The following is a 17,894-nucleotide window of genomic DNA, read 5'->3' on the forward strand; positions in this document are numbered from 1 at the left end:
TAGGTCTGTGTGTGCAGTGAGGACTCATTGTTATGAGAGGGTATTTTGTTGCTGTTTTCCCATGGCTGTAATGGCAAGCTGACTTTCTAGATTCTCATTTTTATAAGGGCATAATCCTATTCAAGGGCATTAATCCCATATGACCTCTCCTCTAATCAGACTATCTCCTAATGTCACTTGGGGAACAGGATTTCAACACAGGAATTTGGAATGGGAGACACAGTTTACATGAGAAAAGTAGTATATCTAAACAATGGATATGAACCAGAAATAAAAACTAAATTAAGGAACTGAAAATACATCTCCAGGGAATTGATGCTAGAATCAGATCAAGTTTGAATCTTTATTGACCTCTCCATTCTTTAGTTCTTTATTGATTAAATAGAAACAAACAAACAACTGAGATTGCCCTACGGGGATCACTGTTAGGGTTAAACAAAGAAATACGTGCAAAGGTTTTAGCATGATGTTTTCCAAGTATACAATAAATGGTTAAGTCATATAAAACATATTCTTTCAAAGCAAAATATCATTTTTTGGGTTTCATATACTGAGACATGAATATCTGTATGTACAGGCTGAGTCAGAATGGCAAGTTCAAAATTAGCCTCAGCAAAAGTAAGGCATTAAGCAACTCAGTAAGACCCTGTCTGTAAATGAAATACAAGATAAGGCTGGGGATGTGGCTCAATGGGTGCCCATAAAATCAATCCCAGGTATCCCATCTCCCTCAAAACGTACACTAGATAAATGCTACAAAATGTTGCTTTAAGTCAGTAATCTTCTAAACCTAATCTCACATTCCAGTGTTTCTACAAAGAGCCATCCAAATTGAAAATCTTTCCTCAATTATGGTAATCAGGTTTTAGAACATTATCTCACAAAAAGAGTTCAGTGTAATGTCACAGATACCTTGTGCTAATTCACCTGTTTTCTTCTATCTAAGCAGATTAAAATTTTCCTAAATATTCTCCAGGTAATTCTAATCATCTGCTTTGACTCTTTTGGAATTTATTATTTTTTTTAAATCAAAAGCACTCCTGTCCACTAGAAAGATGATGAAATCTAGAAAGATGATGAAATGAAATCTGTGAACTTTATTTCTTAAAATGTTTTCCAAATTTGTGTCTATACTTTTCCATTCTACGATATAAATATGAAAGCCCAAACCATTTTAAAATTTCTATATTTAGAAATAAACAATTCCCTGGCATGCAAGTAAAGAACAAATAAGAGTGTGCCACACAGGAAGATTTTGAAATTTTCATAATATACTTCTGTTTAAAAACATTCAACATTTTCATGACTAGATGTAAGGATAATATAAAAGTCTTAACATAAGAGGGGGTTAAGCCAGGAGTTCCCTTTACTAATCTTCTGATAATTCTCTCATTCCTTAGTTATGCCAGCTATTTAGGTGTTTAGAGGTATGAACCACAGATTACTCTACCCATCCTCAAATGCAAAACTCAATTCTTGTTATCTGATGTATTTCTATGAATCTCTGATATTGGATGGCAAAATGTTTGTGATACTGAGGGTGGGAGGCAATCTCACATCATATCTATATTGCAACTTATTAGAAACTAAATAAGAAAATGAATAATGGAAAATACAAATTATAGTAATTTAAAGACTAAACAAAGGGCTCATGTTTCTGAGGAACAAATCTTCATTTAGGCAGAAATCATGTTATTTGATTGTAAACCTCAGTTAACCAAATATCAGTGTTTTCAAGATCTTGTTTTATAATTTTTTCCTTTGGAAAAATAATGATGTAAAAAATGATTAAAAAACACAAGCCAAATCTTGTGTTTTTTAATCTAGCACAAGTAAGTTGAAGGACACAATTGTGGCAGAAATTGAAACTAAACTTCAGTAAGTTTGTATTTAATAGTTGAGAAAGAAAAAAGAATATTATTGAGTTTCCCACTGTTCCTACTTTATTTTAAGAAAAAATAATTGTCGCTCTAGAAAATTTTTCGATTAGGATCGTTCCTAACACTAATTATGATAAACATTTGCTTAAATGAAAAAGCATTTTATTCTTCAATTTTTAAAGAACAAAACAAAACAAAGTAGGAATGTGTATCTTTCAAAAAGTAAACACCCTTAGAAAGGATGATGATAAAGTAATAAAAAGAAAGTAGGTAATTGAAGATTTCAGTTATCTTCATCTACTTAAGTGATATTGATTTAAGGCTTCTTATTTCCTGATTCTACCCATTAGACTTATACTAACTTCTGAAAAGTGAAAGTATTATTTTTAATAAATCCAAACGTAGTAAAAGAAAAATATCATTTTTTCAACTCCAGAAATAGTAAATTAAATTTACATGAACTGTAGTAAAAAATTCATCTTAAGAAGTTAAGATATAATATTGTGAGAGTAATGAAAAGAAAAAAGTGTAAGAAAATTTCATGCATGGCTTTAGTATTCTATAATTGTTTTCTCCATGTTTGTTTTTAATTTTTGTTGAAAAAAAGTTTGGGCTGACTCAATGATTTCTGAACAAGAGGATTTATAAGAAAAACACAAGACTATTGGCATTTAAAATATCCAGAGGTATTTACTACTTCTCTTCATTTACTGAAAAACTGCAATTATTCTCTTCTAAAGTAATATATAGGTGATTACAGCTCATGGGTTTCAATACTTAAAAATTACTCAACAATCAAATGTCTCCATGTCTTTAGTCTTCAAATTACTTCTAAATATAAAAACATCTCAAAATTGTATTGAGAAGAAGCTTCATTAATGCTATCACCTAGACATTTTTCACACAAGATTAAAGCTTCTTGCCAGACAGCTCAGGAGGTTGAGGCAGGAGAATTAAGAGTTCAAACCCAACCTCAGCAAAAGTGAGGTGCTCAGCAACTCAGTGAGACCCTGTCTCTAAATAAAATACAAAATTGGGCTGGGGATGTGGCTCAGTGACTGAGTGCCCTGAGTTCAATCCAATTCCCAGGAGCATTAAAAAAAAAGCTTCTCTTTTTAGAAAGTTATATAACTTTATTTATACAATATTGTGACTAATCACTTAAGTTTCTTAAAAAACATTTAGAACAAGTGATAAAATGACAATACAGCTGGGTGTGGTTGCACGTCTGTAATCCCAGCAGCTCCAAGGCTGAGGTAGAAGGATCATGATTTCAAAGCCAGCCTCAGCAATTTAAAGAGGCCCTCAGGAACTCAGTGAGACCCTGACTCTAAATAAAATACAAAAAAGGGTTGGAGACGTGGCTCAGTGGTTGAGTGCCCCTGGTTCCAGGCCCCAGTACTGCACTGTACTATATCAAACCAAACAACAACAACAACAAAAACAGGTTTTTGTAGAACTTGTTAAAAATACTCCCAATCCCTTTTCTTTCCCTTCTATCATTTTGTCATCTAACTTTAAAAAATAAATCAGCTAATATGTTTAATTTCTAAAATAAGTCATCATTCTGAATATCTTTTCAATTTAAAAACCTCTAAATGAAAAATAAGATTTATCCAATTTATAATGTTCCCTTTAATATCCTTACTATTTTTACTGTTATTAAAAATACATTTGCCAGCAATTATTTATTGGCTATCATTGCAATAACAGCAACTTAATAAATGAGACTGAAAGACATAACTTTAAAAATAAACAAACTTTTTTTTTGGTAAGCAATTCTTTTATAATAGGCACCTCAAAAACTATTGTAGATGTAAAAAATTAAAAATTGTTTTGTTTATACAATTATATATTGATATTTCTGTATACACTATACATATGTGTGCATACTCACACATATAAAATACATGTATTCATTTGATTTGATATGAGCACAAACTGGGTTTTTTACAGAAAGGCTTTTTAAAACTCATAATGGTGGAAAAACCTTTAAACATTAAACAATTTTAATACAAGTTTCTGTACAATGTAAGCAGTTTTATTTATACATAGAAAATGTAATAGGAGTAGTATTTAAAAGTACAGAACTCCTTGGTATTTAATGGCAAGTAAATCTGGAAAAAATAACAACATTCCATCCACAAATATTGTCAAGCAATAAATATGTATTTATATAAATAATTTAAATCTGTATCAAGATTAGAAAGAAAATCACAATCTGAATTTTATTCTTTAGTCTACACCTAATCCATTATCTTTGTATCTTGATGATTAATTTTCTGTTTTATTTTGAAACCAAAGGATAATCATCATGGTCTCTAAACATTACAGGAAAATCAAAATGGTAAAAAACTTTCTCATCCAAAATAAAAAGTTGGTCCAAAATTTTAAAAAAATTTGTTAGTCATATTACAAAGAATGACCACCTAGGACAGTATTTTTTATGCCAGGAAAATCCTGAAAGAGTAAAATACAGATGAAAATTTATCCATAAGCCTAAAATTGCAGACGCATAAAAAAGGTTATTTTTTAAAGTTAGTTCTTACTGACAGCTCTGTCAGATATACATACATAAAACATATGATGATGACAATTTTTCTGAAATACACCTGTGTCAGCTTTCTGAGTCTTGCAATAAAGGCAGTGCTCTTCTTGTCCAGTTGACTGACCCTCTATTCTTGGAACATTGCATAGACATAACTTTGAATCAGCAGTTCATGAAACAGCTATAAAACCAGTGATACAGGTATTTCCTGAAGAGCAGAAAGGTCTCATGTTCATGGAACAATATTAAGATGAGGAAGATGATAATGAAGGAGCCTAAAAAGAAATATAAGGTTGTAAAATCATTTTATTATATAAATTAAGAATGTTTGTAGCTCATATCTATAAACAACATAACATTTTCATAAAGTAACTTTGAAAAAAATCAGCAAATCTCAATAGTTTGGTAAGTAAGATGTTCTTCTTGTGTATACTAGAATCTGTTTCCCATTACTCTTATACCGTTATCTCCATCATTCTTTATACTTCATCACTTAAGTCAAAAACTTTTGGGCGAAATCTGAGCGGTCAGAGGCTCTTAAGGCTGTAGCATTACCGAAAGTGCCAGAGTATAGCCACTGGGGTGCTTTGTTGTTTTACGGATTCTGAGGTTTGGAAATGGTGAAGTATGTTATGAATAAAAGTGGATTAATTTCCATTTAAACGAAAATGGCCAATTTTTTAAGAGGAGAAGTACTGAATCTTTATAAAAATCTGCTGTACCTTGGATGGGACTATTTTAAAAGGCGTTTGAAGGATATTTTCCTTAAAAACAAAGATGTGGGGCTGGGGATGTGGCTCAAGTGGTAGAGCGCTCGCCTGGCATGCGTGTGGCCCAGGTTTGATCCTTAGCACCACATACAAACAAAGATGTTGTGTCTGCCAAATACTAAAAAATAATATTAAAAAATTTCTTTCTCTCTCTCAAAAAAGAAAAAAAAAAAGAGGTGAAGGATCCAGAGAAGATCAAAGAACTTACGGAAGGAGGCGAATTTGTCATGAAAGAGCTAGAAGTCTTGTACTTCCTTAGGAAATACAGAGCTACTAAACAATGCCATTATTCAGATATCAACAAAACTAAGTGACCATTACTACTGCAAATCAGCTGAAAAATCAGTTCCAACTGTTTTGTGTATACCAAATATTCTAAGCTAGAATGGCAAAATATACATGTGTAAAAAAATACCTGAACTGTCCTGCTAAACCAAAACTAGTATGTTTCAACTGGATAACTAAGAGCTATATCCACAATCCTTTATACTCAATTTTTATTAAAAAAATAAATTTATTTATTAAAATAATTTAGCTATACTATCAATTATAAATTAATAAGAACCCAGTAAGAAATTGTTTTCTAACTTAATAGGTTTTAGTCTGTTACTTTTAGCCAATTTCTTCCTTGTACTGACAAGAGAATGCCATTTAATGAGCAAAATAATTTCTTTATCATTTTAAATTTTTTTCCAGTTGTAGATGGACACAATATCTTTATTTTTATATGGTGCTGAGGATCAAACTCAGGGCCTCATGCATGCAAGGCAAGCTATAACCCTAGCCAGCAAAATAATTTCTTAACACATTTATTCTCCTTACTTTTGGAGTACTTTTATTTTTGACCCAATTTGGTAACCTAAAGCACATATTAAAGGATGATTTAAAAAAAAAAATAACTCCCAGTAATGCAGTTCTAGAAATAAAGATATGAAGATTACTTCTGACCTTGACTTTGAAATAGCCTCCCAGTGATTGGCTTTATATAACTATTATTTCCATTATTAACTTTGATGTTGACTCCCTTGGGCCTTAAAACATTTGTTGTGAATCAATTACCTTCTTTCACAAATAAAATAATAACCTTATTCTAAAAACACTTTTGGAATTTTATTAATTTGACAAATTTTTAAAAATACTTAAACTCTAGCCTTTTCACTACTAAAAAAAAGTTGATTTCAAAGTAACTGAAAAATTTCTTTAAATTCTCCTAATAACTGAATTATGATTATTCCTCATAAATTATATATTCCATATAAGTTCTTTTCTTCCTCAAATAAGAGGTCATTAAATAAGAACCATTAGGAACTATTTTAAATTTAGAGCAAAAGGTCATATGACAGTATTAATAACTCATGAATTATTTTCTGTATTTTTATTTATAAAAAGCCATTGAAAGCCAGAAATAAATGGTATATCAAAGAAATAGTGTTCCAAATTCAAAACTCTGCAACTGACTCTAAATATTATTACATTACATGGGTGTTACATATTGAACCATTTAGTCAATGTTCATCAAATATTCACGTAAGGTCAATACTTACAGGAATGATTACCTTTTAAATAAATAATTAGCTTGGAAAACAAGTGTATTTTATTTTTTTAAAAATTTATATTTTAGTTGAACAAAATATTTCTTATTTTATTTTATTTTTTATTTCTGTGTGGTGCTGAGGATTGAACCCAGCGCCCTTCGCATGCCAGGCGAGCACATTACTGCCTGAGCCATATCCCCAGCCAGACATTTTATTAAGTAGGGAAAAATGTCAATTTCAAATTCATAAATTACTTTGAAGTATGAAGGAGAAGAATATTTTTCTTTATACCATATCTGTAAGATTAATATATTATTAACTTGTATTTACTAAGTAACACAAAACAAATACTACTGCTTCATAAACCAGCTATGTTAAATTCACTTACTAATGTAAACTGGTCATAGACTTGCATTAGATCCTCCATTTTGTACTGTTCTAGCACCACAAAATTTTCCAAATTTCCACTTGTTTTTCGCGCACAATCTTGGCAATGTACTTTGTAGGTCCTCTGAGAATTGCTTTCATTAGTGACAAAAAGCAGATTAAAAACTTCCACCTATTTTTGTACAAGAGAAAAAGAACAATAAATAGAGACATCTGAATTCTAACAAAATTTTTTTACTCATTGGTATCACCATGAAATAGTATTTTTACATGAAACTGTAGGCATTGATTTGGGTTAAATTCAAGTGCTTAAAAATCATACTTGTATGTGTGAGATGCTATTTTATACAACATCCAAAGGTAATGTTATATATTTAGAGACTAAGAACATTAACTCAAAGTTTGATAAAGAACAACCTCTTTTTATTTTATTCCAAATGACAGGGAGCAATTAAATAAAAATGATCATTATTTACCTTGTAGTATTTTTATAATAGTCTACCCTCATGTTTTTCTTCTCTCGTAGCCTGAACTCTAAAGGAGGTACTGTATGTTATTCATATTTTGATCTCTAGAGCATTTCACTAACACTGTGATACTGGGAATTGGAAATAGGAGCACTCAATCACTAAACCACATCCCTCTGTCCCAGCCTTTTTTGTATTCTAGAGACATCGTCTTGCTGAGTTGCTGGTGCCTCACTTTTGCTGAGGCTGGATTTGAACTCATTATTCTCCTGCTCAGCATTCCGAGTTGCTAAGATTAAAGGTATGCACCACTGCACCTGATACAACTGTGTTAATAAGAGCTAAAATAACAAAAAACTTGAGTAATTATAATCAGTCTTTCAAGAATGGGAAACCTAGGTAAGTAACAAACTGTGTTCAAACTGTGTTCAAGCAAGTACAAAAAGAAGTGTATTTGTGAGCATATATATAAGAAGATAATAATTCATCTTTTAGACAAAGATTGATGAATTACAAAGGCTCAATCAGGATAAAGGATATTTATGGTACATAATAGCTGTTTCTATTTTCAATATTGGAAAGAGATCTGTTCAATTTCAGAAGCAAAGCACTAACTAGAATTTATCATAATAAAAGACTCTTGTTTTAAATAAGATATAGAAAATCATTGGATTTAATTAATTTATCTCAGAATTACAGACACTCAAGTTTTAAGAATGTGTCTTCAATTTCTTAGTCAAGAGGTTCTCTAACTTCTTGTTGATTTCCCCAACGATAACTCATTTCTTGAAGTCATATTAGAGTAGCTCTGTTAAATTCCAGAATTTATAAGGTTTTTCATTACTATCTATAAGCTGTAACAATAGTCTAGTGGCCCGAGTTAAAAATTTGGTATCTCCGGTTTGTCACTGTTCTCCACTTCATTAACTGTCTTGTTATTATACTTGTTACATACTTTTCAACCTCTCCTTTTTCTTTTGCATTTTTAGGGCTACCTTATAGTCTAGTCTCTTCATGAACAAAACATGTCTTAAGAACGTTCCAACCATCTCACAATGGATCATTTTGCTTTCTATATAAATACTCTCCAATTTTCAATCACTTTTCTCTTTGAAATGTGTATCTTGGTTTTTTGTTCAAAAAACTTAGTGAGTTTTAATTTTTCAGAATAAATAATAAATGCTTTTCAATGAATCATGATGATCTGTGAGATACATTCAGCCTACCCTTAAAAGACTTAAGAATTTGTAGTCTATTTTTTAGGTCCAGTGGATTGACTGCTCAACTTTACTAAAGACCCTAGTATTTCTTCCACTCCTAGAGTGTTTTCAAAGCCTAATGGATTTTCTATAAACCTCCAACCTTAGCCATTTTGACAGCTGGAAGTTAGCACAATCTTCAGAGATTTAATTTTTAATAAGTCTGTATGGTCATAACATGCCAAAGTTAGAAGAAAATGACTTTCCTCACTGTTTAATAATTTGTCTATATTTTCAGTTTCATATTCATTGTATCTGTGTCATAATTATTGTATAAATGTTTATAATCTGTCACCTACAAGTAAAATGTAAGATCCTTAAAAGTACCCACCACACATTTGTTTCTATACATCTTTCAACAGAAAAATGAACAAATACAAATTAAATATCCCTTACAGATATTAGAAATTTGAGATTTTGGAATATTTGCAAATACCTAAGGATATACCTTCGCCCAAGTCTAAATGCAAAATTCATTTATATCTTAGATACTCACTACACATATAGACAAAAAGCAATTCTATACACTATTTTTACTGTGCCCATGTTTTTACTAAAGCCCTTAATGTTAAGTATGGGATTTTCCACATGTGACATCATGTCAATATTCATAAAATTTAAAATTTGGATCATTTCAGATTTTGGGCTATCCACTTAATATATGGACTTAATACTATCTTCTAGGAATAAATATGGCTTGTTTACATCTATACTCTTACTATGCATTCTTTGTACTTTAAAATCTGAGATGATTATTATCTGCTAAGCATCTATTACATGAATGTGTTTGTAGGAGATTTCCAAGTTAATACATGTATCACTGAAATGTTTTACTTCAGATAAGAATTTATCATGGTAGCCATAATAGCTGGTTCCAGTAAAAATCATTACAAAAAGGTATAGGCAAATTTGTAAATAAGAAAAAGAGAAGAGTGGGGAGGTGATGAAAGGGGAAAGGAGGAACAGAAAACAGAATTTAGAAAAGCCAAAACAAAACAACAAAAATAAGAACAATTTACTTACCTCACAGATGCTACAGTAATGAGCTGGTTCATTTTTTGTCCGCCCATGCCATAAAATCTCTTTTCCTGCTGCAACAAGAGCTTCTCTCAATGACTGACACTGCTTTAGAATTTTCAGAAGACAATATCTAACATGGAGAAAAATTGTGAGAGCAATATTATATTAAAAAATAATATGACAATTAAATTATATAAACTAATATACAAAATAAGTCTATTATCAAACAAATAAGAATTATTCAATTATGGCAGAGAACAATGATTAAAAGAAAAGATTTTGGGTAAAGATTAATTAAACATTATGCTTAAGACTTAATGCTTTGGCTTATCTTATTCACAGGAAATAATTTTTGAATGTATGAAATAGCTTAAAAAATATGAAAAAAAGGTAGTTTTGATGTTTCCTCAAATTTTTAGTTTTGTGTATTTTAGTATAACAAGAATTGAATATAAAAAAATCTAACTCCCCCAACTAAATACTCAAAACGTCAGGATGGAAACAGACACTGGGTGGCTACAACTTGGGCTGATTCTTTTTTTTTTCTTTAGTTTTTATTTTTTAGTTTTAGATGGACACAATATCTTTATTTTTTATTTTTATGTGATGTTGAGGATCGACCCCAGTGCCCTGAGCATGCCAGGCAAGCGCACTACCGCTTGAGCCACATCCCTAGCCCTTTAGGCTGATTCTTTACTGACTAATCCTGATAAGAGTATGTTTATCACCATAATCTTTTTTTTTTTTAGTTCTTGATAGACCTTTTATGTTTTTTATTTATGCATGCAGTGCTGAGAATCAAACCCAGTGCCTCACACATGCTAGGCAAGTGCTCTACCACCGAGCCACAACCCCAGCCCTGTCACCAGAATCTTATTAGATGATAAGCAAATTAAAGAAGCAAGAGATGTTCTGCCTTCTCCTATAGTAGTAAAACTATGTGAACAATAAACTTTCCGCCACCTGTTAACCCAGAATTGTGTTCACTTGGAGTAATAATACAGGGCTGCATTTATGCTTAAGCATATGCTTTATTCACTAAATTACAGTCCCAGTAAAAAATTTTATTTTTATTCTTCAAAATTAGTATGAGAGTAATATTTCAAAAAAAAATGAGATAATTACTTCACTGTAGTTTTGATTTGTATTTCTCTGATAGTGATTTTTTCCATGTATTTATTTCAGGTATTGGTCATCTGTATGTCTTCTTTTGAGAATATGAATTTAGATATATGGCCCATACTTCAATGAAGTCATCTAATTTTGCTATGGAATGTTTTTAGGTTCCTTGTCCAAAAATATCTTGCCTATTCTAATGTCTTAAAGCATTTCCTTGTTTCTGCTAGTAGTATGATAACACCCAGTCTCACATTTGAAATGAATCTTTAATCCACTTTGAGTTGTTTTTTGTAACCGGTTAAGAGACCGGGGTCCAATGTCATTATTTTCCATGTGGATATCCAATTTTCTCAGCCACATTTATTGAAAAGACAGTCTTTTTACTGATGAATATTCTTATTAGCACCTTTGTTGAAAATCATTTGGCTATAAGTTAGAATTATTTTGGGGCACTCAATTCATGTACTGAGAGAACAATCTTGCCTTGTAGCTATTAAAAAAAAAAAGATAACAAATTTTGGTGAGAATGTGGAGAAAAGAGAACCCTTGGTAGGAAAGTGATTGACTAAAGCCATTATGAAAAACAATATGGAGGTTTTCTAAAAATCAACTGAAAATTTAAAACAGAACTATTGTAGGACCCAACCAGCCATCACCCAGATAAATCCAAAGGAAAGAAAATCAATCTGTTAAGGAGATATCTGTACTCCAAGGTTTACTACGGCACTACTCACAAAAGCCAAGAAAGGAAAATAACCTATTCATCAACTGATGACTGGATGAGGAAAATGTGGTTGATATACACACAATGGAATATTACTATTCAGCTATAAAAAAAGAATTTCTGAAATCTTGTCATTGTGGCAACAAGGATAGAACTATACATTCTTAAGTGAGATAAGCCAGGTACATAAAGACAAAGACCACATGATCTCACTTGTGTTGGAATATTAAAAAGTCGATTTAATCAGAGTAGAACAGCGGTTATCAGAGGCTGAACAGAGTAAAAAGGAGGTAGAGAAGGGAAAAAAAAGTAGATTAATGCATAGCAAGTTACAATTAGGAGCAAAAAGTTCTGGTATGTCACAGTTGGTGACTATATTTAACAATACTCAACTTACACAAATACTATAAAAAAGAACTTTGAAAGTTTTCACCATGAATAAATAAATAATGTTTGAGAAGACAGTATATTTAACCTGATTTAAACAAGCAATGTACACATTGATTCATCACATAGTGACACATAAAAACAAAAATTGACTATATGAGAAGAATACTAAGAGTAAATTTAATGTAAAAAAATAAATGCTAAAAAAAAGTCTGGAATAGCTGTTGCTTCTGCTGCTTCTTAATCATTAGAATCAATCATGATTAACATGAACTTAACAATCTGCATTATCTTGTGGAAGGATATAAGATCCCTGAGAATACAAGGGGATGGAACTTGATTATTTATGTACCTTATAAATAGACTAGTAAGGATGTACTTCTTGCTTGCCTGCTAAAGTGAAAGTATGGTGAAAAAGCAATGTTTAGTACTGCCTGCATAATAAATACCAAATGATGATTTTTCTCAAGCATCTGGTACTGCAACTGCAGTCACCATTTAGTCAAGTTTACAACCAACTGTGGCCATCCTCCAAGATACACCTGTTTTTTGCAAAGTGTGCAATCACCCACACCCCGCATCTTTCAAATCTGAAATGGTGGCATCTCTGTAAATCCTTCAGGGATGCAGTATTGATTTTTGCTATTTTTTTTTCTATAGGTAGAGGGAGTTCTAGGCAATTGAATTTTACCTTCCTGTACAAAATCATCTTCCCAGTACAGTTGAAGACCAAAAGGAGGAAAGTAGGTCTATTTCACTCATATATTCAGTATAAATTCAGTGACCCACTAGGTTCACCTTGATATGGAACTGAACTAATACTATATTGGTCTTATGGTCTCCATGATCCTCTCTCTGACTAGTAAACCAAAATATTCTTTTTTTCAGAGACAGTGCCTAATAATGCCAAGGTATGAATATTTCTTTTTCCCTAATGTTAAGTCTGTAGGCCTTGATGGTACAGACAGGGAGAAAAAAATTAACAGTATAAATACTTGGAAATACAGTAAGAGAACATCTTTATATTGATCCAGCACTGGTGCAAGTCAAAAAATTGATTGCACTGATAATGCTATTTTTGAGTTGAGATACAGTTTGTGGGCTGGGGTTGTAGCTCAGCGGTAGAGTACTGACCTAGCATGTGTGAGGCCCTGGGTTTGACCCTCAACACCACATAAAAATAAATAAGAAAAATAAAGGCATTGTATCCAACTACAACTAAAAAAAAAAAAAAAAAAGAGATTTGGCAGAAGTTCTATATATTTCGTTTCCAGAAACACCATGATCAGCTGGTGAATTACATAGGTCTCTGTAATTATAATAATCCTATGCTCTTCTATTTTTGATGATTAAGTGCCTCCACTTGACCCATTTCCCCAGCATCCTATTTACCCCATCTGTTTAGTTTCACAATTCAGGAACTAAAGAAAGAAATAATCACTGAATTTTTCCATGATGTTGGGAATCTTCTCTCAATTTTGTTACTCATGCTAACATCCTAATCTGTTGAGAGCCACAGCCGAAGGGGCCCCAGCAAACTTCCAGCTGCCGGCTGATGATTGGCTCACAGCGGCCCCAGCAACATCTAGCTGATTGGCTCCTCTGTGGTGATGTTCATTGGAGATGCTCATTGAGCTGTTTCCCTGCCCTTTAAGACATCATGCTAACATCCTAATCTGTTGAGAGCCACAGCCGAAGGGGCCCCAGCAAACTTCCAGCTGCCGGCTGATGATTGGCTCACAGCGGCCCTAGCAACATCTAGGTGATTGGCTCCTCTGCTGTGATGCTCATTGGGCTGTTTCCCTGCCCTTTCAGACCACGGAGCTGCTCATTGGGGGCCTTTTTTGGCTCCGCCCATGTGACTCAGCCAATCGGCCTCAAGAGCAGGAGGATTGTGGGAGGGGGTGAGGCTTGTGTTTGTGTGAGAGGTTTGTGGGAAGCAGGTGGTAGCAGTTGGGCTCTGAGGGTTTTTCCTGAGGAGCTGTTTTGTTTGGCGTGTGTGGTTCTAAAAATAAAGTTCGTTTCTTTTGACAAGTGGCTCCTGAATCGTGCCCAGCCAGACTGTGGCATTTGGTGGCTCGCATGGGGAGCAACTGAGGGTAAGTATTAAGGTAAACTACTCGACCCTGAGGGCAGGGCAAGAGGATGGGTAGCCATTCTAAGATTCCTCTTTTGTTTTGCTTCACTTTTGTTTTAAGTTGCCTGTCCCTGAAGATGAGTGAGATGGAAGAAAAACTGCTCACATCTGAGGAACAGATAGGGAGAAAGGACGGATGCACATGTCAGGAGGATAGAAAGGCTATAATGGGCACTAATCTCCCCCATGTATTTAATTTTTTTCCTCTAAAGTACACTATGATGAATCTGGAATTTCAGGTTACTTACTGTGGGGCACATTTCAGTCAATAAACTAAACAAACTAGAAACTCTGACAAGTCCAAGATTGAGAAGCCAACATCTCATGAGAGGATCTTGCAAAATCCCACGGCAAAGTAGGAATATATGCATGTAAATGTAAGAGAGGGCTAAACTTACTTTGAAAACTGGATCTATTGCTCCACCACACATTCTCTGCCAAAATATTCAGTATTACCTCAGGCCCAAAATTATGGAGTTAAGTCACCATGAACTGAAAATGCTGATATTATGGCACAAAATAAACTATTCATCTTGTAAATTGATATATGTCAGGTATTTTATCATACTAACAGACAACTGACTTATACAATAACTCCTGAGACAATAAACCCACTCTTACATGCACCTCTTAAAGGTCCTACTTTGCAATTCTGTTGCATGGGGATTAAGTTTCCACCACATATATTTTGAGACACATTAAAGGAAGAGGAAATGTTTCACAGATAATAATCATTTTTTGCTCAATTCTTTGGATTTAAATGTTAATCTCAATTTAAAAAGTGCTTTTACTGAAACATCTAGTGCTTATCTAGGTTTTGCTGCCTTGACAACGTGATTCAAAATTAACTGTTATATATCATCAATAAGACGTAACAAATATGATCATATGATATTTCACAACAAAATACTAAGTATATATAAAGGTTAACATTTAATGGGAGAAAAAGAAATTTCTTAAATAAGAGTTGAGAGACTTCCAATAGTAGATGTAACTCGATCAAATGAAACAATCAAATGAAGGGCTATAAACACTTCTATTAAGAAATAGTTTACGAAACAATAACCTAATTCTACACCTAGAAAGTAGAGAAACAGCAAATTAAACTAAATCTGTCATAAGGAAAGAAATAAACATTAAATTTAAGACTGAGGGAAATAAAAAACAAAAACATTGACATAGTTTTGGGCAGAATAATTAACAAAGTGGGAGTCTCAAATTATTAAAATTGGAAATGAAAGTAGAAACACTGTTATACAATTATTGAAATAAAAAGGATTACAACAGAATGTTAAGAATATTAATATACCCATTAATCAGATAATCCAGATGAAGTAAATTCCTAGAAATGTAAAAACTATCAAAACTGGGGCTGGGGATGTGGCTCAAGCGGTAGCGCGCTCGCCTAGCATGCGTGCGGCCCGGGTTCGATCCCCAGCAGCACCACATACCAACAATGATGTTGTGTCCGCCGAGAATTAAGAAAAAAATAAATAAATGTTAAAATTCTCTCTCTCTCTCTCTGTGCCCCCCTCTCAAAAAAAAAAAAAAAAAAAAAAAAAAAAAAAAAACTATCAAAACTGACTTAAGTTTCAAATCAAGGCTTATCAAATAAAATACTGCATAAGTAATCATTCACGTACCTACAACAAACATCAACATAACATTGGAAGACTTTAACAACGTTATCAAAGACAGTACATGAATGTAAGAGGGGTTAATTAATTTCCCAAATACCAGAAATTTTAAATGACTTCACTAATGCATCCTACTAAGCAAATCGGTTATTTCCAAACTCAATCTATGAAGGTAAAATTACTATATCAAAGCAACTAAAGGTATCACACAGAAATTGCAGACCAATATTCTTTATAAATATGCAAAGATCCTCAAAAAATCTGACTCCTACAATCTGACTCCTGTAACACATTAGAAGAAATATACATGGTGAATTCTTGTCCTAAGAATTCAAAGGTATTTCAAAATGTGAAAACAAACCAATGTAATTATGTTATAAAGGAAAAATAAACTTGACATCATTTCAATCAATGCTGAGCAAGAATCTGACAAACGCTGTCTAAATTGATGCAAAAGGGAAGTTCCTAAAAAACAAAACAAAAGACATATATGAAAATCCACACTTCATACCACACTAAAACTTTTAGCTGTAAGATGAGGAGTAAATTGAGGATGGCACTTTGACCACTTTTTTCTTTATCATTAATGAAGTTAGGACTAACCACAGCATGTAACCAAGAGAAAGAAATTAAAAGCATCCAAATTAGAAAGGGATTAAAAAAGTTATCACTTCACAGATGACTAATCTTATTTTTAAAAAATCCCCAAGAACATAGATTGTATATAAATTGAAGTTATATATATTTAAGTTGTAAGCTGGGCATGCCTGTAATCCCAACATCTCAGGAGCCTAAGGGAGGAGGACTGGGGGTTCAAAGCCATCCTCAGCAACTCAGAGAAATCCTGTCTCAAGTAAAATATTTTAAAAAGGGCTGGGGATGTGGCCTCAGTGGTTAAGCAACCTTGAATTCAATCTCTAGTACCCTCTCCCCCTGCAAAAAAACACAATTGCAGAACACATATCATAATGGAAAATTCAATTGTATTCTACATATAAAAAATGAACAAGTGTGGAGGCTGTGGCTCAGTGGTACAGCACTTGCCTGGCATGTGTGAGGCATTGGGTTCAATTCTCAGCCCAGCATGTAAGTAAATGAATAAAATAAAAAGGTTATCAACATCTAAAAAAAAAATATTAAAAAAAACAGTGATTCTCAGCACACTGATTATTTTGACTAAAATAATGATTTTTTAATTCAGTAGTTATACCTCAGTTGGTAAAGTGCTTGCCTTGCATGCACAAAGCCCTGGGTTTAATCTCTAGTATCACCAAACAAACAAAAAAATAACATCCAGGATCTTTATTGTTTATTGTTATTATCTTCCACATGTAATATGAATTGAACAGTACACTTTTGAACAAACTGCACTTTGAAGAAATTGAGAAAGCAAGAAAAAAATTAAAAATTTCCTAGAATTGAATGAAAATGGAAGCAACATATCAGATTATGTGGGATACAACAAAAGCAGTACTAAAGACGGCCTTTACAACAATGATTGTATTACAATAAAGAGGTATCAAATAAATAGCATAAGGCAATTTAAACCCATGGAAAAAGAACAAACAAACCACCAAATTAGTGGAAGGAAACAAATGATAAAGATTGCAGCAAGTGGGGCTGGGGATGTGGCTCAAGTGGTAGCGCGCTCGCCTGGCATGCGTGTGGCCCGGGTTCGATCCTCAGCACCACATACAAACAAAGATGTTGTGTCTGCCAAGAACTAAAATAAATAAATAAAAATTTAAAAATTCTCTTTAAAAAAAAAAAAAAAAAAAGATTGCAGCAAGCAAGGCAGATGGAAGGCCCAGCCTGTAGCGCTCACTCTGCAAGATGCAGAGGGAAGGCATGCAGAACAGAGGCTTTGCTTGCAGGTCAACAGACCAAGCTCTGGACACAGCACAAGGTAACCCCAACTCCCCCCACCTCACCAAACACCCTATGCGGGTAATAGACAGAATCCATACTGGAAAACCTTACTCGCCATCTATCGGTGGGTGTGGCCACCAGCATGGTTCTGCGGC

At 33.1% G+C, this 17,894-nt stretch overlaps 1 protein-coding gene across 4 annotated transcripts in view; it reads right to left on the bottom strand.

Moving 5' to 3' along the window:
* Positions 1 to 312: 312 nt before the first annotated feature.
* LOC144372002 (lysine-specific demethylase 6A-like) overlaps positions 313 to 17,894 on the bottom strand; it is a 197,716-nt gene continuing 180,134 nt past the window's right edge. For all 4 annotated transcript variants that reach the window (XM_078035390.1, XM_078035391.1, XM_078035394.1 and 1 more), the window contains 3 exons: positions 9,870 to 9,996; positions 7,122 to 7,292; positions 313 to 4,703 (listed from right to left, as the gene is read on the bottom strand). In XM_078035390.1, coding sequence (XP_077891516.1) covers positions 4,674 to 4,703; positions 7,122 to 7,292; positions 9,870 to 9,996 — 328 coding nt within the window. In that variant the 3' untranslated portion in view covers positions 313 to 4,673. The remainder of the gene's footprint in view (positions 4,704 to 7,121; positions 7,293 to 9,869; positions 9,997 to 17,894) is intronic.

The sequence above is a fragment of the Ictidomys tridecemlineatus genome, chromosome Y, assembly GCF_052094955.1.
Source record: "Ictidomys tridecemlineatus isolate mIctTri1 chromosome Y, mIctTri1.hap1, whole genome shotgun sequence".
NCBI classification, from domain to species: Eukaryota; Metazoa; Chordata; class Mammalia; order Rodentia; family Sciuridae; genus Ictidomys; species Ictidomys tridecemlineatus.